Source organism: Ranitomeya variabilis, chromosome 4, assembly GCF_051348905.1.
Source record: "Ranitomeya variabilis isolate aRanVar5 chromosome 4, aRanVar5.hap1, whole genome shotgun sequence".
NCBI classification, from domain to species: domain Eukaryota; kingdom Metazoa; phylum Chordata; class Amphibia; order Anura; family Dendrobatidae; genus Ranitomeya; species Ranitomeya variabilis.
In genome coordinates, this window is record NC_135235.1 from 721,942,975 (window position 1) to 721,967,720 (window position 24,746).

Sequence of the window (24,746 nt, forward strand, 5' to 3'; positions counted from 1 at the left end):
TTCTTTAGATGTGTTATTGTCTATAGTCACAGTTTTTTGATTACAATAGTTAGTGTCCAAAATACTCTGATAACCATTTCCCGCAGCCAGTTTTGTGTTCCTAAGGCTGGGTTCACATTGCGCTATGGCAGTCCGTTAGACAACTACGTTACACCGCGGCATAACGCAGTGGAGTCTATGGAAAAGTATAATGTTACAGGGTATATATACTAGATTCCTTGATAAGGCGTTGATCCAGGGAACTAGTCTGATTGCCGTATGTGGAGTCGGGAAGGAATTTTTTTCCCCAAGGTGGAGCTTACTCTTTGCCACATGGTTTTTTTTTGCCTTCCTCTGGATCAACATGTTAGGGCATGTTAGGTTAGGCTATGGGTTGAACTAGAACGCCTTCAACCTTAATAACTATGAAACGTAGTCCTCTAACGCCGCCATAGACTGCAATGTCGGACGCATCTCTAGCGCACGCCCACAATGGGCATGCGGTAGCCATGTGCCGTCATTGAGTGACGGACCCTGAGACGCGGGCTGCAGCGTTTCCGGGTCCGTCACTGCTAGCGCAGATAGAGCTAGCAGATGCTCTATCTGCGCTAGCGATGTGCCAAAGTCAGCACTTGCCTAAAGGCCCCATCTCACATAGCGAGATCGCTAGCGAGATCGCTGCTGAGTCACAAGTTTTGTGACGCAACAGCGACCTCAGTAGCGATCTCGCTATGTGTGACACGTACCGGCGATCAGGCCCCTGCTGCGAGATCGCTGGTCGTGTCGGAATGGCCTGGACCGTTTTTTGGTCGTTGAGGTCCCGCTGACATCGCTGAATCGGTGTGTGTGACACCGATCCAGCGATGTCTTCACTGGTAACCACTGGTAAGGCCCTGCGCTTAGTAACCCGATGTTTACCCTGGTTACCAGCGTAAATGTAAAAAAAAAAAAAACAGTACATACTCACCATCTGATGTCCGTCAGGTCCCTTGCCGTCTGCTTCCCACACTGACTGAGCGCCGCAAAGTGAAAGTGAAAGTACAGCACAGCGGTGACGTCACCGCTGCGCTCTGCTCTCACTGTACGGCGGCACTCAGTCAGAGCAGGAAGCAGACGGCAAGGGACCTGACGGACATCAGATGGTGAGTATCTACTGTTTGTTTTTTTTGGTAACCAGGGTAAACATCGGGTTACTAAGCGCGGCCCTGCGCTTAGTAACCCGATGTTTACCCTGGTTACCCGGGTGCTGCAGGGGGACTTCGGCATCGTTGAAGACAGTTTCAACGATGCCGAAGTCGTTCCCCTGATCGTTGGTCGCTGGAGAGAGCTGTCTGTGTGACAGCTCCCCAGCGACCACACAGCGACAAAACAGCGACGCTGCAGCGATCAGCATCGTTGTCTGTATCGCTGCAGCGTCGCTGTGTGTGACGGGGCCTTTACAGCAGCCCGTTAACGTATGTGTTGAACGGGCTGCTGTAATGCAGTGTAAACCTAGCCTAATCCAGGCCCATTTTTCAAATATGACATGTATCACTTTATTTGGTGATTAATTTTAGAATTCTTTATAAGTATAAGCCCCACTTTTCTCACTTTCACAAAGTTGAATAGCAAACAGATGGATCTCACAAATTATTTTACAACTTCTCTTGAATCCGAAATTATCCTATATATGGTTGTGCACTACTGTCTGGGCACATTTCAGGGTTGAGAAGGGAGGGAGTGCCATTTAGCTACTTGAATCCAGATCTTACTGGAATAGTTTGCAAACACAATGTATCAGGAGCAGTGTTTGTGACCACCTGGCAGCTCAAAAGATGGCCACCATGAACAGGCTTGGCGCTATCTACTCCATTTTCCTGATCCCAGGGATTGTTTTGCTCATCACCCAATTAACATCTCTAGATGGATCTGGACTTGCATAGAGACTCCACAGGCTTGGGCCATAGTGTTGCCTGCTGGTTGGTGGTGTAAAATAGGAAGAACAATAGTTAGGTAGCCGGGTCAGAACAGTAAGGCAGAGAAAATACAAAATCAGAAGACGCAATAGTAGTCAACAAACAGGCCAGGATCTCAATAGGAAACCAATACACAAGCCAGGAGCTGAGCATAGAGAACTGAACCAGAGGAGAACAAGGCTGCATCTGGCAGCTTCCTTCAATATGCTTCGAGCTTTTGTAGAATATGGAGCTATCCAATTGGCTGAATCAGGGAGCAGATTACTTCAGCTGGACAGCACAAACACCCATACTGCCAGACTGGATTGCACTAATTGCCCCAGGCACCTTAATCTTTGCGGCTGAACTGAGCCTACATCATCCAGAGCTTCTGGTTTCAATGTGTACTCCATTACCAGCCCCCCTGCCATGTGAATTAGGACACACCTGGTGACGAAAGCAGGCATCATAGGAGCAGATATCAGAAGATTTGTGACACATCGTCTGCAGAAGCCCTAATATGAAATAATTTCAGAAAAACAGAGCAGTAGAAATCTCCATAAAGTGACTCCATTTTAGAAATTGTAACCTTCAGATAATTAATCTATTGGAGTAGTGACTATTTTTGATTCCACAGGCACTTTCCTGAAATTAGCACTAAGTGGTTTAGGAGAAAAAAATGCAAATATACCATTTTATTACCCAACACATAGTGCCCAGATTGTGCTCCATGAGACACTCACACACCGTAAATTAAGTGGGTTCGTCTCATCTTGACTTAGGGAGAGTGGTTATTGGTGGATTGGTTAATGAAGCCATGTTACTTTTCAAGAGCCTTTCAGCCACTAATAATGTGGAAACTGTAAAAGGATGGGATTTCCCCCCCCCAAATACTAAATTTATAGTTATGAAAGGTGGAACTCTTCTTGCACCTCTATTGAGGTCCGATATTAACTATTATTGTCGAACTTGGCTATTAATAATTAATATCCACTAAATATGCCTCAACATTATCTTTTCCTTATACTATATACTAACTGAGACAAAACAGCCTTCTGGGCTGATTAAATAGCTCATTTTCACTACAAACGGTGTGCTGACTCCAATTTTTCTGCATTTTTATATTTGAGGTTTGGTATTTGCCTGGGGGGCTCTGCACCAGGACTCTTTCTTTGTGCTGCTCTAATTTTCTCATATATATGTATATACAAATATGCGGATACTACAGCTCTAATACAGTAATATCACTACAGTAGTAGATAGACGGTAGATACAGTGGTATCCCAACAGTATCACACAGTAATAACCCACAATATACAGTAATATCACAACAATATCACCACAATATAAAAATCCACAATTAACTGCCCGATTACCCAAATCACACATATCAGCCCTCCCAATCTATAGCTTACTAACCCTAAGGCCTAAGAGGTTACAGGGCCTAGTAAGAAAAGGGGATACAGAGTATACTTATCCACATCCATGATCATTTCAGGAAGCAGCCAAAGCAAAAGAAACAGAACCATCTGGTCTTGTCCCTTATATGTGACTAGCTAAAAGAGGTGTGTCCAGCCTCAGGTGTGCGGGATGAGGTCACAAGTCTATTGTCCACTAGCAAAGGTACATCCCCTCAATCCTCAATGAAACTCGTTTTTTCAGCTCATGGCAGCTTTGTTTTACAGCAGGCTGGAATGGGGGGGGGGGCTTTGCTCCAAGTGGTATACCGAAAACATGCACTAAACACCTCTATATAAAGATATACATTTTGGGGCATTTCCATTCTTCTACAGAAACCTCAGTGGGAAAACCAACAGATGATTGACCTGTTTTTTGTGAGATGAATAGAAGTTTTTAGTGCTATTATGTTCGTCAACATAAAATTTCTTTGTGGCTTTTTATTTCATATTTGGGAGGCAAAATGCACACACAGTTGAACATCATGTTCCACTGGTTCATCCTATGAGATTTTCTATTAGACTGTGAACTGTCATTGTGTTGGTGAAGAATTCAATATTTTTACGTAATTTGCCATTTTTACAGACGATTTAAGTAGAAATGTTAAATGACATTCAAAGAGATTTTATTCAAAAATAATAATTTATTTATATCTTGGCAGATGACTGTATCAGGAGATCAAAGAGACAGCTGACATCTTCAGTTTTTAAATCATATGATTTTGAGATCATACAGGATACAATTGAAATGAATGCCGTTACTCCAGATATACCATCATCCCTTCACAGCAAAGCTCTCTCATCTGATCCTTTGAAAAAGGTCCTGTCTTCTGATTCATTAGCAACAACTAAGGAAAATCAGAGTCACAAAATAATTATTAAACAAGGAAATACTCCTAAATCAAAGAAGCCATTTTCATGTTCAGAATATGGAAACAGTTTTCCCATCGAAAAGTCTTTTCTTAAACATCCAAAAATTCACACAGTGGAGAAAATATTTTCTTGTTCCAAGTGTGTTAAATGTTTTAAGCACAAAACACAACTTGTTACACACCAAAGAACCCACACAGGGGAGAAGCCTTTTTCATGTTTACAATGTGGGAAATGTTTTAACGAGAAATCACATTTGGTTAGGCACCAGAAAGCACACACAGGGAAGAAACCTTTTTCCTGTTCAGAATGTGGGAAATGTTTTAACGAGAAATGGAATCTTGTTGTACACCAAAGAACCCACACAGGGGAGAAGCCTTTTTCCTGTTCAGAATGTGGGAAATGTTTTAACGAAAAATCAGCTTTGGTTAAGCACCAGAGAACTCACACAGGGGAGAAGCCTTTTTCCTGTTCAGAATGTGGAAATTGTTTTAATCAGAAATCGTCTCTGGTTTTGCACCAGAGAACCCACTCAGGGGAGAAGCCTTTTTCCTGTTCAGAATGTGGGAAATGTTTTAGCGAGAAATCAAATTTGGTTAAGCACCAGAAAACACACACAGGGAAGAAGCTATTTTCCTGTTCAGAATGTGGGAAATGTTTTCATGAGAAATGGAATCTTGTCGTACACCAAAGAACCCACACAGGGGAGAAGCCTTTTTCCTGTTCAGAATGTGGGAATTGTTTTAATCAGAAATCGTCTCTGGTTATGCACCAGAGAACTCACTCAGGGGAGAAGCCTTTTTCCTGTTCAGAATGTGGGAAATGTTTTAACCGGAAAGCGAATCTTGATAGCCACCTGAGAACCCACATAGGGGAGAAGCCTTTTTCCTGTCCACAATGTGGGAAATATTTTAACCAGAAATCACATCTCGTTATACACCAGAGAATCCACACAGGGGAGTAACCTTTTTCATGTTCATAATGTATGAAATGTTTTGCACTAAAATCAACTCTTTAACATCAGAAAAATCAGAAAGGAGGCGAAGCATTTTTCATGTTCAGACTGTTGTGATTGTTTTAACCAAAAAATATATATTCCTTTAAAGGGGTTGTTCAATGCTTGAAAAAGCCCTTGTCATTCCTCATGTTTAGCCTATTACAAATATTCATACTCCCTTTCCCTGCTAGTGTCGTTACAGTGTTCTTGGCACTCACGTTCCCGGGACTCTTGTGAGGTTGTTACAAAATCAGCGCTGGCTTCACTGTTCCTGCCTTCGGATGTATTGAACATCAACCGGAAGTTAGGGCCACTGCAGCTCTCTGACTTAGGCTCCGGAGCGGAGCGTGCTGCCGCACAGCAATACATGGAGCCACATGCTCCGCTCCGGAGTGCAGGCGGCAGGGCCGGGTATTAACATGCGAGACTCGGACGTATTTCTCGCAAGTGTGACACCGGCCTTACCCTTATTGTTTGACATGTCCAAAAGAGGAGACAGCAAACCAAGTTTAAGAACACACTTGCTTTTGAAAACGCGTTTGATACTCTATTAGTCTTTCCACTATGTTCCTTGTGATCCTTAAATACATTTTTTCTACATGTTTCAACCAAGAAGAAAAAAAGAGTTTTTGATATGACTTTGACAAAATAAAGAATTCATCATTTTAAACATGTCTTGGAAGGTTTGTAAAGTAGAAGCTGGATCAATCTTTCCTTTTTCAGCGAGAAGGGTTTGTCCAAGTAGTGGACATCCCCTTTAAACATCAAAAATCCCACACAGAGAGAAACCATTATCATACCTATTGTAGAGTGTGAAAAATAAATTACTAGAGAATCGTATTTTGTTGACCATCAAAAATAACTCAGACTGGGAGACACTACTTATGTTTTTGTGCAATTTGTCAATAACATAACAGATAGTCATATAATTAAATGAGAAAAGGTAATTACTATGGATGAGCGAACGTGCTCGGTGATACTGATATCACTTGAGTATCTGGGTGCCTGGAAATACTCGGTTCGCATTAGCCGTTGCTCAGATTTGAAGTTTGAATCCCAACTCCTCATGTTTGGCATCTGTTACACAGCCATTAAACATGCAATCACCGTAATGCCGTAGCCATCTCAGTAGTGGCATTACTGTGATTGGCTGGACACTGGACAGTAATATATAACAAGGAATTATAAAACAGCAGGTGCCACCACGCTCGTCACACTGATACTAGTGCATAGCTCTGGGACAGTTTTTATTGGAGTAAGAGTGGTTGTACAGGTCTGTGTGTGCACAGTATAACAAATCAGAGTCCTGTAGGGTTGATACTGGTGTTGAAGCTGAACCACCATATTAACAGTTTTTGTAAGGGCTAATCTTGTGCTTTGTTGTTTGTATCAGATACATTCTTCATTTAGCCTAGTGAAGGACAGTTGCATTAGCAGGGGGATTAGCTGAATACAGGGGCTTAGTGCTTTTGCAGTCCGTTGCTAAATATGTAGCAGTGGCAGTTGACCATATTCTTTTTTTGGGGGGTGAAAAAATAGACTATAGTGTTATCCATACAGTATTATGTGCTTTGTGAGGCATTTCAGTGGTATATAACACTCCAAAAAAGCATTGAGAAATGTTTCTGGATTGAATTTGTCATCCATACACATTTACCTGCTTTGTGTTACATTATGGTGATATCAAACTAAAAAAAACAAAACGCGTTGACTGCTGCAGGTGACCAATTTTTTTTTTAAATTAAAAATAAGCTTGGTTTCTAGAGACCTAGCAATTAGAAAATTCGTAACGCTTGAGGTAAGGGACTGGGAAGTGGAGGTGCTAATGATGGTGCACGAAGATAACAATGACGCGGGACAGATGTGACTACGCCTGTTGCTGAAGTACAAGAACCTTGCCCATCCACATCACATAGGTTCCTGTCCCACTTTGCAGGAAGGTAAGGTACACCACTTCTGAAGAAAGACAGTGCGAACCGGTGGTCAGGAGGACCAAGATGCAGTGGTGGAAGACGAAGTGGTCAATGACAAAGTCAGTGACTCAGGGTGGCATGCACATCAAGGCCAGAAGTTCTGAGGGGGATAGATAGACCACACCGAAAGAGGCAGTGAGGTGACCAGAGGGAGAAGGCAGGCAACTGTTCCATAGAGTACCGACACAAGGGTCAGATGGCCATCGGGCAGTTCTGGCAAATGCCAGAAGGGCCGGTGCCAGTAGTGGGCCGCAGCGCGCCGACTCACCCCCCCATCACAGCCGCCGCATTCAACTATACCGGCGTCTATCACGCCGGTACAGTTGAATGCAATGATGGAGGAGAGAGCGTCCGCTGTCACTGCCTCTCTCATCATTCCCCGCTCTGCCTCTGAAACTGGGTGCGTGCGCACTCATTGTGTGCCAGGCAGTGCAGCCGCTGAGACAGGAGCAGGGAGCAACGCGGGCACGAGGAGAGGTGAGGAGAGTTTGTTTTTTTTTACTGGATTGTGGGGCCATTTTCAGGGGGGGAGGAGAGATGCGGGCTGTGCTGTTGTGGATTCTGTTTTTGGGCTCCCTCTGGTGGTTACGGCTGGTACTGGGTGACTTTGGTGGGTTGCGGTCTCTGGTTTCCACCTGTCCATCAGAGGCTGGGTGTTTCCTATTTAACCTGGCTTTCCTGTCATTCCCTTGCCGGCTATCAATGTATCAGTGTGTCTCTGTTACCTTTGCTACCTGCTCCTAGGCCTTCAAGACAAGCTAAGTCTGGATTTCCCTGTTTCATGTTTGCTTTCATGTTTTTAGTCCAGCTTGCAGATATGTAATTCTCTGCTGCTGGTTGCTCTAGTGGGCTGAAATTACCACTCATGTACCATGAGTTGGCACATGAGTTCAAGTAATTTCAGGATGGTATTTTGAAGGGTTTTAAGCTGACCGCGCAGTTCACCTTTTGTATCCTCTGCTATCTAGCTTAAGCGGGCCTCACTTTGCTGAATCTGTTTTCATAACTACGTTTGTGCCTTCCTCTCATTTCACCGTCATTATATGTGGGGGGCTGCTATTTCTGTGGGAATATTTCTCTGGAGGCAAGATAGGTCTGTGATTCTTCTGATAGGGGTAGCTAGATCTCCGGCTGGCGCGAGACGTCTAGAGTCCCCCCAGGAACGTTCCCCGGCTGCTGTTAGTTGAGTGTTGAGGTTCAGGATCGCGGTCAGCTCAGGTTCCATCACCCTAGAGCTCGTCCTGTTTTTGCCCGTGTTATGTGTTTAATTCCCTGCCATTGGGAACATGACACTGTGCTTTATACTATGTGGGCTGTGCTATATACTACTGTGTGGGCTGTGCTGTATACTACTATGTGGCCTGTGCTATATAATCCTATGTGGGCTGTGCTGTATACTACTATGTGGGCAGTGTTTACTACTATAGGCTGTGCTATATACTACTGTGTGGGCTGTGCTATATACTACTATGAGGGCTGTGCTATATACTACTATGAGGGCTGTGCTATCTACTACTGTGTGGGCTGTGCTGTATACTACTGTGTGGGCAGTGCTGTATACAACTGTGTGGGCAGTGCTGTATACTACTGTGGGCAGTGCTGTATACTACTGTGTGGGCAGTTCTGTATACCACTGTGTGGGCAGTGCTGTATACTACAGTGTGGGCAGTGCTGTATACTACTATATGGGCTGTGCTATATACTACTATGTGGGCTGTGCTGTATACTACTGTGTGGGCTGTTGTTATGATCCGGTGACCTAGGAGCAGCATGAAACTATCTCTGGAGAAGGTGGAACCTGTACTGACCGCAAACCCTGAACTTAACACCGCAACTAGAAGTAGCCGTGGGATGTACCTAACAATCCTAGACACCTCGTCACAGCCGGAGGACTAAATACCCCTATAGATAGAAATGGGAATCCTATCTTGCCTCAGAGAAAAAACCCCAAAGGATAGGCAGCCCCCCACAAATATTGACTGTGAGAGGAGAGGAAAAAACACGCAGACTGAAAACAGGATTTTAGCAAAGGAGGCCACTCTAGCTAAATAGAAAAGGATAGGACAGAATACTAAGCGGTCAGTATTAAAACACTAGAAAATATCCACAGCAGAAAATACAGGAACTCCACATCTAACTAAAGACATGGAATGTAAATCTGCATCTCCAGAGAATCCAACTTGACTGAATAAATCCTTACACAGTCTAAGCCGGACAAGAAAAAACATAGAATAGCACTAAACAGTAAAGCCCACAACATGTGGGCTGCAGAAACAAAAACCAGAACTTATCTTTGCTGATTTGGGCAGCAGGGCAGGAGAAACCAGACAGAGATGCGAAACCTCCAAGAACAATGGACAACTGGCAAGGAGTAATGGATCCTGCACACCTAAATACCTAGTAGAGCTGCAATAAGCAGAAACACCTGCCCTGAATTACAACCCAGAGACAACTGCGCTACCACCAACAACCACCGGAGGGAACCCAAGAGCAGAATTCACAACAGGATGTGCTATATACTACTGTGTGGGCTGTGCTGTATACTAGGTGGGTTGTGCTGTATACTGCTACGTGGGCTGTACTGTATACTGCTACGTGGGATGTACTGTATACTGCTACATTGGCTGTGCTGTATACTGCTATGTGGGCTGTGCTGTATACTACTACATGGGCTGTGCTGTATACTACTGTGTGGGCTGTGCTGTATACTACTGTGTGGGCTGTGCTGTATACTACTGTGTGGGCTGTGCTGTATACTAATATGTGGGCTGTTATCTGCTATGTTGGTTGTGCTATATACTATGCGGGTTGTGCTATATACTACTATGTGGGCTGTGCTGTATACTACTGTGTGGGCTGTGCTATATACTACTGTGTGGGCTGTGCTGTATACTACTAAGTGGGCTGTGCTGTATGCTGCTACGTGGGCTGTAGGGTTGAGCGAAACGGATCGGACAAATTCAAAAATCGACGACTTTCGGCAAAGTCGGGTTTCATGAAACCCGACCTGATCTTAGTGTGGGATCGGCCATGAGGTTGGCGATCTTCGCGCCAAAGTCGCGTTTCATATGATGCGTTCAGCGCCATTTCTCAGCCAATGAAGGAGGGCGCAGAGTGTGGGCAGCGTGATGACATAGGTCTAGGTCCCCACCATCTTAGAGAAGGGCATGACAGTGATTGGCTTGCTTTCTGCGGCATCACAGGGGCTATAAAGGGGCGTGCACGCCGACCGCCATCTAACTTCTGCCGATCGTAGCATAGGGAGAGGTTGCTGCAGCTTCGTCAGAAGAAGGGCTATAGTTAGGGAGGGAATATTAACCCCCAAACCGTTTGTGCTGTAGCGATTTCCACTGTCCAACACCACCTTTTTTTGCAGGGACAGTGGAGGCTATATCTTTGTGCATCAGCTCTATAGCTTATTAGGCTGCCTTATAAGGCTCCCTGATAGCTGCATTGCTGTTTGCACCGCTGCTGTGCAAGCCAACTGCTTTTGTAAAAGCAAAAATCCTGTTGCTCCTTTCTGCACAGTTATCTTGTTTATTTGTCCACACTTTTGTGTGCAGCAGTCCTTTTTATTGCTGCCATACTTGTCCTGAGATCATTGTAGGGAGATTGAAATTGTACTACAGTCCTTGGATTTTTTCATATATCTTACAGCCACATTCTGCCACTTACATTGTGTTGTTTTATACACTGGGCCTCAGTTGTGGTTCAGTCCCCCCCCAAAAAAATGGGAGATAAATATATCCACTTTGTGAGAATTTCAAAGTCCTGTTAGTTTGTCGTATATCAGCCAGCCACTTTCTGCCACTTACATTGCGTTGTTTTATAAACTGGGCCTCAGTTGTGGTTCACTCCCCCCCCAAAAAAAGGGAGATTGATATTCTCACAAAGTGGATATACTTCTGTCCTGTTAGTTTGTCGTATATTAGCCAGCCACTTTCTACCACTTACATTGTGTTGTTTTATAAACTGGGTCTCAGTTGTGGTTCAGTCCCCCCCCCAAAAAAAAAGGGGGATTCAAATTGTCACAAAGTGGATATACGTCAGTTCTGTTAGTTTGTCGTATATCAGCCTGCCGCGTTCTGCCACTTACATTGTGTTGTGTTATACACTGGGCCTGAGTTTTGGCTCATCCACAGAGCGCAGTCGCATGACCACTCCATCCGCAGCTGCCAGTGTTGCACATGAGGTGTCCCATTATCGAACAGCTAGTGGTAAGCGTCAGCAGGCTGTGTTACAAATGAAGTGTTTGGGTGACAACAGACACACCGCAGAAATACTGGCCGAGTACTTGCAGCAAGAAACTCAGTCATGGCTGGGCAGTGTACATCTTGAGGCAGGCAAGGTAGTCAGTGATAACGGAAGGAATTTTATGGCTGCCATAGCCCTTTCAGAACTGAAACACATACCTTGCCTGGCTCACACCTTGAACATGGTGGTTCAGTGCTTCCTTAAAAATTATCTGGGGTTACCAGCCCTGCTCCTGAAAGTGCGAAGACTTTGCTCGCACATCCGCCGGTCACCCGTACACTCCAGCCGTATGCTGAACCATCAGCTATCGCTGAATCTTTCCCAGCACCACTTAATAATCGACGTTACAACAAGGTGGAACTCCACACTGCACATGCTTCAGAGGCTGTGTGAACAGAGGCATGCTGTAATTTATTTGTGGGAGAATACACATACACAGGCAGGCACTTGGATGGCAGACGTGGAGTTGTCTGGTGTGCAGTGGTAAAAGCTATAAGACTTCTGTCAAGTCCTTCAGTGTTTTGAGGAATGCACATGGCTGGTAAGTGCAGATGACACCATCATAAGCATGAGTATCCCACTAATGAGTCTGCTGATGCAAAGTTTGATGCACATTAAGGAGTAGGCGTCTGCAGCTGAGGAGGAGGGAAGCCTTGATGACAGTCAGCTATTGTCTGCTCAGGGAACTCTCCTGGACGAGGTGGCGGACGAAGAGGAGGAGGAGGATGATGCTTCTCAGGGGGCAATAGAAACTGGTGGCGTTGCAAGGTCAGGTACTGGGTTTTTGTGGGACACAAGTGATGTTGATTTGTAAGAAAGTGCTCTTCAACCCAGCACAAGCAGTGAATTTACACCTGAAACATTGGCCCACATGGCTGAGTATGACTTGCGTATCCTAAAAAGGGACCCCCGCATTATCAAAATGATGACCGATGACGATTACTGGTTGGCCTGCCTCCTGGATCCACGATATAAAGGAAAATTACAAAATATCATGCCACATGAGAACCATGAGCAAATATTGGCTACCAAACATGCAACTCTTGTAGACCGTTTGGTTCAGGCATTCCCAGCACACAGCGGCGGTGATGGTTCTCACACAAGCCGTAGGGGGCAACATGGCAGAGGTGTTAGAGGTGCACAAATCCGAAGTGGCGTTGGATAGAGGGGTTTTATGACCAGGTTGTGGAGTGATTTCACAGCGACCGCTGACATGACAGGTACTGCTGCATCGATTCAAAGTGACGGGAGACAGCATTTTTCCAGTATGGTTACGAACTACTTTTCCGCCCTTATCAATGTTCTCCCTCACAGGTCCTTCCCCTTTGATTACTGGGCATCTAAAATAGACACCTGGCCTGAATTGGCAGAATATGCATTACAGGAGCTCGCATGCCCTGCTCCTAGTGTGCTATCAGAAAGAGTCTTCAGTGCTGCTGGTTCAATACTGACCGAAAAAAGGACACGTCTGGCTACCTGAAATGTTGATGATCTAACCTTCATTAAAATGAACCAATCATGGATTTCAAATTATTTTGCCCCACCTTCCCCTGCTGACACGTAGCTTGCCTGAAAAATGTCTTGCTTTTGGCCTCCTCTTACTGACTTCTCAAATTCCTCCATTTGCAGCTGCTGAATGTCCACCATAGGCCATTTTTATACCTCCCTAAATGGTCTAACTCCCCCCACAGGGCCGTGGTCACCACCTGGCGCAAGCACCCGTGTGAGTGCCGTTTGCCTGGACAGGTGGGTGTGCCCACTCTTGGGCGACGGCACTGGCACAGGGTCCCTCATAGTACAATGAAGTGTCTCTGATGGTGGTGGTGCACAATAACGTCAGACACACCGTCGTAATATGAGGGGCCCTGTGCCAGTACCGCTGCCCACGAGAGTGTTCCCCCCAGCTCGAACAGTGCTCTATCACTTGCAATACTTACCTCTCCCTGCTCCACCACTGTATCGTCTGTGCTGTTAAATCCTTCAATGGCACTGCCAATACAAATTTGGTGAAATGATAGATGATAGTTAAAATATACAGGGGCCCTGGCCTCCATTTAAACCAATTAATTCTTTGCGCCTACTACCACTGTCTGCTACTCAGCAGAGGAGCCCACCCTTGTACCTAGCTATGCCACCTGGTTATTTATGAAAAAAAATTTGGCAGACATTTAGCCTACTTTATTATTAGGGCCTACTCACTGTGTCAGCCACTCCTTACAGTTGTCCTCCACTGAACAAAGCAACCCCACCTGTTTAGTCCTGTTACCACTTTTGAACTGCATTTAGCCTACTTACTTATTTGGGCCTACTAACTGTGTCTGCCGCTCATTACAGTTGTCCTCCGCTGAACAAAGCAATGCCACCAGTTCAGTCCTGTTACCAATTTTGAACTACATTTAGCCTACTTACGTATTTGGGCCTACTCACTGTGTCAGCCACTCCTTACAGTTGTCCTCCACTGAACAAAGCAATGCCGCCTGGTTAGTCCTGTTATCAATTTTGAACTGCATTTAGCCTAGTTACTTTTTTGGGCCTACTCACTGTGTCAGCCTCATTACAGTTGTCCTCCGCTGAACAAAGCAATGCCGCCTGTTTAGTCCTGTTACCAATTTTGAACTGCATTTAGCCTACTTACTTATTTGGGCCTACTCACTGTGTCAGCCACTCCTTACAGTTGTCCTCCGCTGAACAAAGCAATGCCGCCAGGTTAGTCCTGTTACCAATTTTGAACTGCATTTGGCCTACTTTCTTATTTGGGCCTACTCACTGTGTCAGCCACTCCTTACAGTTGTCCTCCGCTGAACAAAGCAATGCCGCCTGGTTAGTCCTGTTACCAATTTTGAACTGCATTTAGCCTAGTTACTTTTTTGGGCCTACTCACTGTGTCAGCCTCATTACAGTTGTCCTCCGCTGAACAAAGCAATGCCGCCTGGTTAGTCCTGTTACCAATTTTGAACTGCATTTAGCCCACTTTATTATTTGGGCTTATATCTGTGTTTCCTACTCACCCATTGCCCAGCCACTGCTAAATGAGTCTGCTGGTACATTGACCCAGACCACTACATTCCCCTTGTACTCTACGCATCCAGAGTCTGACCCTGCTGAAAGTCAGGTTCCCCTTCCCGCATACTATATGTAATAGTTATAGGGGATAACTCAGGAGACTCTTTGTGTGGAACAAGACAACTACAGGTCACAGTTTTATAAGTGGTAAAGTCTATATTATCACACGGTGATTCAAACTGGTGCAGAGAGAAACTCAAGTCCACAACACTTGGTGCAAATAATAAATGCAGCTTAGCAGTCTATAGGAAACTTCAGAGGAAAATGCGATCAAGCAGAAAGTCTATGAAGCACAGTTATTCTTGAGGAAACTTGACACGAATAAATCCTTGTCTTAGTCCAGGCACAGATAGACATGCTTATTAGGCAGTTCAAATCATATCTTAGCTCAACCAGGGAGGCCTGGTTAATAGTCTCAGGTTATTGCAAAGCTTACATGTCCAGCAAATGCAGATGGAAGTAAACACGAACAGCAGATGAAGGAGGATTACTGGAAACTTGTGTATGCAGCAGGAACTCAGAGCTGAGTAGCAGGATCACCACACAGGTTCACAGGAGGAGGTGTATAGCCAGGGAGTAATCAGAGGTCAGGAGCTGGGTGCAAGGCAGAATACTCTAGCACAGACTGAAGGCTGGGGTGGAGTTTTATAGATGGAAGACACAGTGCACATGAGACCAAAGACGCCATCTTGGAAAAGGGCAGTAATGCACAAAAGGTAAAAAATGTTCAGAGTCCTGACACTATACCACCTTACATGGGGACAAAGAGGAAGGTGCAGATGAAAGTGCAGATTCCTTCATCAGGTGTGGGGGCACACTCGTTGGCGACGTCACTGGCACAGGGCCCCTCATAGTACACAAAAGTGTCTCTGCCGGTGGGAGGCGCCACCCGCCGTCAAACACACCGCCGTACTATGAGGGGCCCTGTGCCAGTGCCAATGCCAATGAGTGGGCCCCCCCTGCTTGCTCAGGATCACAGCACTTGCAAACTTGAAATACTTACCTCTCCCTGCTCCACCGCCGTGATGTATTACGCGTTTCCTGGGCCCACGAAAATCTTGAGCCAGCCCTACGCCCCCACAACTTTATCCAAATGACCCCCTGTTTTCAATGCCTAACTATTATTATAAAGTAAATTAAGATTGACAAGCTTCAGTAATAAGAATTGATGTTTTTGGCATTAAAATGGGCACTGTAGGTGTTTTCCTGTCCTCCACTCACTGCCTACTTTGATTCCCCATTGACTTGCATTGGGTTTCGTGTTTCAGTCGGCCCCCTGTTATGGGCTGGTGATTTAGGAAAGGCATGCGACGAGCTCTGAGCAGGTGGGAACTATACTGACCGCAGTTCCTGATCTCAACACAACACTAGAAGTAGCCGTGGGATGTTCCTGTCACTCCCTAGACACCTTGTCACAGCCTAAGAACTAACTACCCCTAAAGGTAGAAACAGGAAAGCTATCTTGCCTCAGAGGAAAACCCCCAAAGGAATAGACAGCCCCCCACAAATAATGACTGTGAGTGGAGAGGGAAATGACATACGCAGAATGAGACAAGATGTAGCAAAGGAGGCCAATACTAGCTAAACAGAAAAGTACAGGACAGAACACTGTGCGGTCAGTAATAAAAAAACTAGAAAAAGCCACCGCAGAGATTGTAAAAATCTCCACACCTAACTAATAGGTGTGGAGGGCAAAATCTGCTGCCCAGAGCTTCCAGCTTAGCTGAATAGTTCGATACTGATAAGCTGGACAAAAACAAACATAGAATGTGCTGAACAATAAAGTCCACAATAAGTGGACTGCAAAAAGAGAAGCAAGGACTTATCTTTGCAGACTGGTCAGAGTGTCAGGGAAATCCAAAAGAGCTGTGACTCAAGCAAGAACCATTGACAACTGGCATTGAGTCAGGGAAAAGGCCAGACTAAAATAGCCGAGCCAGAAAGATGATCAGTGAAGGCAGCTGCTGATCCTAAATCCAAGAAGCAGCCATACCACTCAAAACCACAGGAGGGAGTCCAAGAGCAGAACTCACAAAAGTGCAACTTGAAACCACCGGAGGGAGCCCAGGAGCGGAATTCACAACAGTACCCCCCCTTGAGGAGGGGTCACCGAACCCTCACCAGAGCCCCCAGGCTGATCAGGATGAGCCAAGTGAAAAGCACGAACCAAATCGGCAGCAACAACCCAAGAATTATCCTCCTGGCCATAACCCTTCCACTTGACAAGATACTGAAGTCTACGCCTCGAAAAACGAGAATCCAAAATTTTCTCAACCACATATTCCAACTCCCCCTCAACCAACACCGGGGCAGGAGGATCAACAGAGGGAACAATGGGTACCACATATCTCCGCAACAATGATCTATGGAAAACGTTGTGGATGGCAAAAGAGGCCGGAAGGGCCAAACGAAAAGACACTGGATTGATAATCTCAGAAATCTTATAAGGACCAATAAACCGAGGCTTGAATTTAGGGGAAGAAACCTTCATAGGAACATGACGAGAAGATAACCAGACTAAATCCCCCACCCGACGCAGAGGACCAACACGCCGATGGCGGTTAGCAAAACGTTCAGCCTTTTCCTGAGACAAAGTCAAATTGTCCACCACATGAGTCCAAATTTGCTGTAACCTATCCATCACAGAATCCACGCCAGGACAATCAGAAGGCTCAACCTGCCCTGAAGAAAAACGAGGATGGAAACCAAAATTACAAAAGAAAGGCGACACCAAAGTAGCCGAACTGGCCCGATTATTAAGGGCAAACTCGGCCAACGGCAAAAAAGCCACCCAATCATCCTGATCAGCAGACACAAAGCATCTCAAATAAGTTTCCAAGGTTTGATTAGTTCGCTCAGTTTGGCCATTTGTCTGAGGATGGAACGCCGAAGAAAAAGACAAATTAATGCCCATCCTAGCACAAAAGGCCCGCCAAAACCTAGAAACAAACTGGGAACCCCTGTCAGACACAATATTCTCCGGAATGCCATGCAAACGAACCACATGCTGAAAAAAACAATGGAACCAAATCAGAGGAGGAAGGCAACTTAGGCAAAGGTACCAAATGGACCATCTTAGAGAACCAGTCACAAACCACCCAGATAACAGACATCTTCTGGGACACAGGAAGATCCGAAATAAAATCCATGGAAATATGCATCCAGGGTCTCTCAGGGACAGGCAAAGGTGAAAGCAACCCACTAGCGCGGGAACAACAAGGCTTAGCCCGGGCACAGGTCCCACAGGACTGCACAAAAGAACGCACATCCCGTGACAAAGAAGGCCACCAAAAGGACCTAGCAACCAAATCTCTAGTACCAAAAATCCCAGGATGACCGGCCAACACCGAACAATGGACCTCAGAAATTACCTTGCTTGTCCATCTATCAGGAACAAACAGTTTCCCCATAGGACAGCGATCAGGTTTATCAACCTGAAATTCCTGAAGCACCCGCCGTAAATCAGGGGAGATGGCAGAAAGAATTACCCCTTCCCTAAGAATGCCCACCGGCTCAAGGACTCCAGGGGAATCAGGCAAAAAACTCCTAGAGAGGGCATCCGCTTTAACATTCTTAGATCCTGTAAGATATGAGACCACAAAATCGAAACGGGAGAAAAACAGGGACCAACGAGCCTGTCTAGGGTTCAGCCGCTTGGCCGACTCGAGGTAAATCAGATTCTTATGATCAGTCAAGACCACAACGCGGTGTTTGGCTCCCTCAAGCCAATGTTGCCACTCCTCAAATGCCCACTTCATAGCCAACAACTCCTGATTACCCACATCATAATTGCGTTCCCCAGGCGAAAACCTTCGGGAAAAGAAGGCACACGGTTTCACCAAGGAACCATCAGAATTCCTCTGTGACAAAACGGCCCCTGCCCCAATCTCAGAAGCGTCAACCTCAACCTGAAAAGGAAGAGAAACATCCGGCTGACGCAACACAGGGGCAGAAGTAAATCGACGTTTAAGCTCCTGAAAGGCCTCAACAGCCGCAGAGGACCAATTCGTCACATCAGTGCCTTTCTTGGTCAAATCGTTCAGGGGTTTAACCACACTGGAAAAGTTGGCAATGAAACGGCGATAAAAATTAGCAAAGCCCAAAAATTTCTGAAGGCTCTTCACAGACGTGGGTTGAATCCAGTCATGAATGGCTTGGACCTTAACAGGATCCATTTCTATAGACGAAGGAGAAAAAATAAACCCCCAAAAAGAGACCTTCTGAACTCCAAATAGGCACTTAGACCCCTTCACAAACAAGGCATTATCACGAAGGATCTGGAATACCATCCTGACCTGCTTCACATGAGACACCCAATCATCGGAAAAAATCAGAATATCATCCAAATACACAATCAAGAATTTATCAAGATAATTGCGGAAAATATCATGCATGAAGGACTGAAATACAGAAGGAGCATTAGAAAGCCCGAAAGGCATCACAAGGTATTCAAAATGGCCTTCGGGCGTATTAAATGCAGTTTTCCATTCGTCACCCTGTTTAATACGAACAAGATTATATGCCCCTCGAAGGTCAATCTTGGTAAACCAACTAGCATCCTTAATCCGAGCAACAAATCAGAAAGCAAAGGCAAAGGGTATTGGAACTTGACCGTGATCTTATTAAGAAGGCGATAATCAATACAGGGTCTCAAGGAGCCATCCTTCTTGGCAACAAAAAAGAATCCTTCTCCCAATGGTGACGAAGACGGCCGAATATGCCCCTTCTCCAAAGACTCCTTAACATAACTCCGCATAGCGGCATGCTCTGGCACAGACAGATTGAAAAGCCGGCCCTTAGGAAACTTACAGCCAGGAATCAAGTCAATAGCACAATCACAGTCCCTATGTGGAGGAAGGGAACAGTCTTTGGGCTCATCAAATACATCCTGGAAATCTGACAAAAACTCAGGAACATCAGAGGAGGGGGAAGAGGAAATTGACATTAGAGGAACATCAGTATGTACCCCTTGACAACCCCAACTAGTCACAGACATAGATTTCCAATCCAGCACTGGATTGTGTACCTGTAGCCAAGGAAAACCCAGTACAACAACATCATGTAAATTATGCAACACCAGAAAACGGCAATCCTCCTGATGTGCTGGAGCCATGCACATAGTAAGCTGAGTGTTGTGGATTCTGTTTGCGGGCTCCCTCTGGTGGTTACTGCTGGTACTGGGTGACTTTGGTGGGTTGCGGCCTTTGGTTTCCATCTGTCCATCAGAGGCTGGGTGTTTCCTATTTTACCTGGCCTTTCTGTCATTTCCCTTGCCGGCTATCAATGTGTTCAGATGTGCTCTGTTTGGTTCCTGCCTACCTGCTCCCAGATCTTTCAGGATAAGCTAAGTGCTGATTTTCAGTTGTTTGGTTTTTTGTCCAGCTTGCTTAGAATGTCTCTTTGTTAGCTGGTTGCTCTAGTGGACTGAGGTTCTCCCCATGTGCCATGAGTTGGCACATGGGTTCTTGTAATCTCAGGATGGTTTTTTTGATTAGGGTTTTTTGCTGACCGCTCAGTCCCCTTTTGTGTCATTCTGCTTTCTAGTTTTCAGCAGGCCTCTATTTGCTAAAGCTATATACATCATCTCTATGTGTGTGCCTTCCTCTCATTTCACCATCAATACATGTGGGGGGCAACTATATCTTTGGGGTTAATTCCTCTGGAGGCAAGTGAGGTCTTTGTTTTCTCTGCAGTACTAGTTAGCTCTTAGGCTGGTGCGTGGCGTCTAGAACCAACGTAGGCACGCTCCCTGGCTATCTCTAGTTGCGTTTGTCAGGCGTAGGGCAGCGGTCAGCCCAGGTTCCATCACCCTAGAGCTCGTCCGATATTTATTATACTTTGCTAATCCTGTGCTATCCCTAGCCATTGGGGATTCATGACAGTATAGCCGGCCCACAAAGTGTTAATTGTTTGGGCTGAAGCAGGAGAAAAAGAAGTGTTCAAGGGAAATTTTTTTTTTTTTTCCTTCAGAGTTTTGCTGCCTAGCCCTTAATTGCTGTCTAGCTGCTTCTTACCTCCTCTTAACCCTTGAATGGCTCTGATCTTAGCTGTTTATCATGGATGTCCAGAGTTTGGCTTCCAGCCTGAGTAATCTCGCGGCAAAGGTTCAAAACATACAGGATTTCGTTGTTCACACTCCCATGTCTGAACCTAGAATTCCTATTCCAGAGTTTTTTTCTGGAGATAGATCTACCTTCCTGAATTTCAGGAACAATTGTAAATTGTTTCTCTCTTTGAAATCTCGCTCCTCTGGAGACCCTGCTCAACAGGTCAGGATTGTTATATCGTTCCTACGGGGCGACCCTCAGAATTGGGCATTTGCATTGGCACCAGGGGATCCTGCATTGCTCAGTGTGGATGCGTTTTTTTCTGGCATTGGGATTGCTCTATGAGGAACCTAACCTAGAGATTCAGGCTGAAAAGGCTTTATTAGCCCTCTCTCAGGGGCATGATGAAGCGGAAATATATTGTCAGAAATTTCGGAAATGGTCGGTGCTTACTCAGTGGAATGAGTGCGCCCTGGCTGCAAACTTCAGAAATGGTCTTTCTGAGGCCATTAAGGATATTATGGTGGGGTTCCCTGCGCCTACAGGTCTGAATGAGTCTATGGCTATGGCCATTCAGATTGATCGGCGTTTACGGGAGCGCAAACCCGTGCACCAGTTGGCGGTGTCTTCTGAACAGGCACCTGAGACTATGCAATGTGATAGAATTCAGTCCAGAAGTGAACGGCAAAATTATAGGCGGAAAAATGGTTTGTGTTTTTATTGTGGTGATTCAGCTCATGTTATATCAGCATGCTCTAAACGCACAAAAAGGGTTGATAAATCTTTTGCCATTGATACTCTGCAGTCTAAGTTCATTTTGTCTGTGACTCTGATTTTTTCACTGTCTTCCATTTCCGTCGATGCCTATGTGGATTCAGGCGCTGCCCTGAGTCTTATGGATTGGTCATTTGCTAAACGCTGCGGTTTTAGTCTAGAGCCTCTGGAAGTTCCTATTCCTCTGAAAGGAATTGATTCTACACCATTGGCTATGAATAAACCGCAGTATTGGACACAAGTGACCATGCGCATGACTCCCGTTCATCAGGAGGTGATTCGCTTCCTTGTACTGTATAATTTACATGATGTACTAGTGCTTGGTCTGCCATGGTTACAAACTCATAATCCTGTCCTGGACTGGAGAACAATGTCTGTGCTAAGCTGGGGATGTCAGGGGGTTCATGATGATGCACCTCCGATTTCTATCGCTTCATCTACTCCTTCGGAGATCCCTGCGTTTTTGTCGGATTATAGGGATGTTTTTGAGGAGCCTAAGCTCAATTCGCTCCCTCCCCATAGAGAGTGTGACTGTGCTATAGAATTGATTCCTGGCAGTAAGTTCCCTAAGGGTCGTTTATTTAATCTGTCACTGCCAGAGCATACTGCTATGCGGAATTATATTAAGGAGTCCTTGGAAAAGGGACATATTCGTCCATCTTCGTCCCCTCTGGGAGCAGGTTTTTTTTTCGTGGCAAAAAAAGATGGTTCCCTGAGGCCTTGTATAGATTATCGCCTTCTGAATAAGATTACAGTCAAATACCAGTATCCATTGCCATTATTTACTGATTTGTTTGCTCGCATTAAGGGGGCTAGGTGGTTCACTAAAATAGATCTTCGTGGTGCGTTTAATCTGGTGCGGATAAAACAGGGTGATGAGTGGAAAACCGCATTTAATACGCCTGAGGGCCATTTTGAGTATTTGGTAATGCCTTTTGGACTCTCCAATGCTCCGTCAGTCTTTCAGTCCTTTATGCACAATATTTTCCGTGAATATCTGGATAAGTTTATGATTGTGTATTTGGATGATATTTTGGTGTTTTCTGATGACTGGGAGTCTCATGTTCTACAGGTCAGGAAGGTGTTTCAGGTTTTGCGGGCCAATTCTCTGTTTGTGAAGGGCTCAAAGTGTCTCTTCGGAGTCCAGAAGATTTCTTTTTTGGGGTACATTTTTTCTCCTTCTACTATTGAGATGGATCCCGTTAAGGTTCAGGCTATTTGTGACTGGACACAACCTACATCTGTTAAGAGCCTTCAGAAGTTCTTGGGGTTTGCTAATTTTTATCGTCGGTTCATTGCTAATTTTTCCAGTATTGTTAAACCTTTGACTGATTTGACTAAAAAGGGTGCTGATGTTGCTGATTGGTCTCCTGCGGCCGTGGAGGCCTTTCGGGAACTTAAGCGCCGGTTTTCTTCTGCTCCTGTGTTGTGTCAACCAGATGTTTCACTTCCTTTCCAGGTGGAGGTTGATGCTTCCGAGATTGGAGCGGGGGCGGTTTTGTCACAGAGAAGTTCTAATGGCTCGGTGATGAAGCCATGTGCTTTCTTCTCTAGAAAATTCTCGCCCGCCGAGCGCAATTATGATGTGGGTAATCGGGAGCTTTTGGCCATGAAGTGGGCATTTGAGGAGTGGCGTCATTGGCTTGAGGGTGCTAAACATCGCGTGGTGGTCTTGACTGATCACAAGAATCTCATTTACCTTGAGTCTGCCAGGCGTTTGAATCCTAGACAGGCTCGTTGGTCGTTATTTTTTTCTCGTTTCAATTTCGTGGTTTCATACCTGCCAGGTTCAAAGAATGTGAAGGCAGATGCTCTTTCCAGGAGTTTTGTGCCTGACTCTCCTGGAGACACTGGGCCTGCTGGTATCCTTAGGGATGGGGTAATATTGTCCGCCGTATCCCCAGACTTGCGACGCGCATTGCAGGAGTTTCAGGTGGATAAACCGGATCGATGTCCACCAGAAAGACTGTTTGTTCCGGATGATTGGACCAGTAGAGTCATCTCCGAGGTCCATTCTTCTGTGTTGGCTGGTCATCCTGGAATATTTGGTACAAGAGACTTGGTGGCCAGGTCTTTTTGGTGGCCTTCCTTGTCTAGGGATGTGCGTACCTTTGTGCAGTCTTGTGAAGTGTGTGCTCGAGCTAAGCCTTGCTGTTCACGGGCTAGTGGGTTGTTGTTATCCTTGCCCATCCCGAAGAGGCCTTGGACGCACATTTCCATGGATTTTATTTCTGATCTCCCGGTTTCACAGAAAATGTCCGTTATCTGGGTTGTGTGTGACCGCTTTTCTAAGATGGTTCATTTGGTGCCCTTGCCTAAGTTGCCCTCCTCCTCTGAGTTGGTTCCTTTGTTTTTTCAGAACGTGGTTCGTTTGCATGGGATTCCGGAGAATATCGTTTCTGACAGGGGATCCCAGTTTGTGTCTAGATTTTGGCGGACGTTTTGTGCCAAGATGGGCATTGATTTGTCTTTCTCGTCTGCATTCCATCCTCAGATGAATGGCCAGACGGAGCGAACTAATCAGACCTTGGAAACTTATTTGAGGTGTTTTGTTTCTGCTGATCAGGATGACTGGGTTGCTTTTTTGCCACTGGCCGAATTTGCTCTTAATAATCGGGCTAGTTCGGCCACGTTGGTCTCTCCTTTTTTTTGTAATTCGGGGTTTCATCCTCGTTTTTCCTCTGGTCAGGTGGAGTCTTCGGATTGTCCTGGAGTGGACGTGGTGGTGGACAGGCTACATCACATTTGGAATCAGGTGGTGGACAATTTGAAGTTATCTCAGGAGAAGACTCAGCAGTTTGCTAATCGCCGTCGCCGCGTGGGTCCCCGACTTCTTGTTGGGGACTTGGTGTGGTTGTCTTCTCGTTTTGTCCCTATGAAGGTCTCTTCTCCTAAGTTCAAGCCTCGGTTCATCGGTCCTTATAGGATCTCGGAGATTCTTAACCCTGTATCTTTCCGTTTGGATCTCCCAGCATCGTTCGCTATTCATAATGTGTTCCATCGGTCGTTGTTGCGGAGGTATGAGGTGCCTGTTGTTCCTTCGGTCGAGCCTCCTGCTCCGGTGCTGGTGGAGGGAGAATTGGAGTATGTTGTTGAAAAGATCTTGGATTCTCGTGTTTCCAGACGCAAACTCCAGTATTTGGTTAAGTGGAAGGGTTATGGTCAGGAGGACAATTCCTGGGTGGTCGCCTCCGATGTTCATGCGACTGATTTGGTCCGCGCCTTCCATAGAGCTCACCCTGATCGCCCTGGGGGTTCTCGTGAGGGTTCGGTGACCCCTCCTCAAGGGGGGGGTACTGTTGTGGATTTTGTTTGCGGGCTCCCTCTGGTGGTTATTGCTGGTACTGGGTGACTTTGGTGGGTTGCGGCCTTTGGTTTCCATCTGTCCATCAGAGGCT

At 45.7% G+C, this 24,746-nt stretch overlaps 2 protein-coding genes across 2 annotated transcripts in view; one reads left to right on the forward strand and one right to left on the reverse strand.

Annotated features, from left to right (window-relative positions):
* Window positions 1–5,917, forward strand: part of LOC143766668 (uncharacterized) — a 31,965-nt gene extending 26,048 nt beyond the window's left edge. The window contains exon 7 of the mRNA XM_077254518.1: window positions 4,033–5,917. Within this exon, the coding sequence (XP_077110633.1) occupies window positions 4,033–5,204 (1,172 nt within the window). The 3' untranslated portion in view covers window positions 5,205–5,917. The remainder of the gene's footprint in view (window positions 1–4,032) is intronic.
* The window catches only part of LOC143766674 (uncharacterized), a 311,141-nt gene that overhangs the window by 210,285 nt on the left and 76,110 nt on the right, over window positions 1–24,746 (reverse strand). The gene's annotated exons all lie outside the window — the stretch shown is intronic.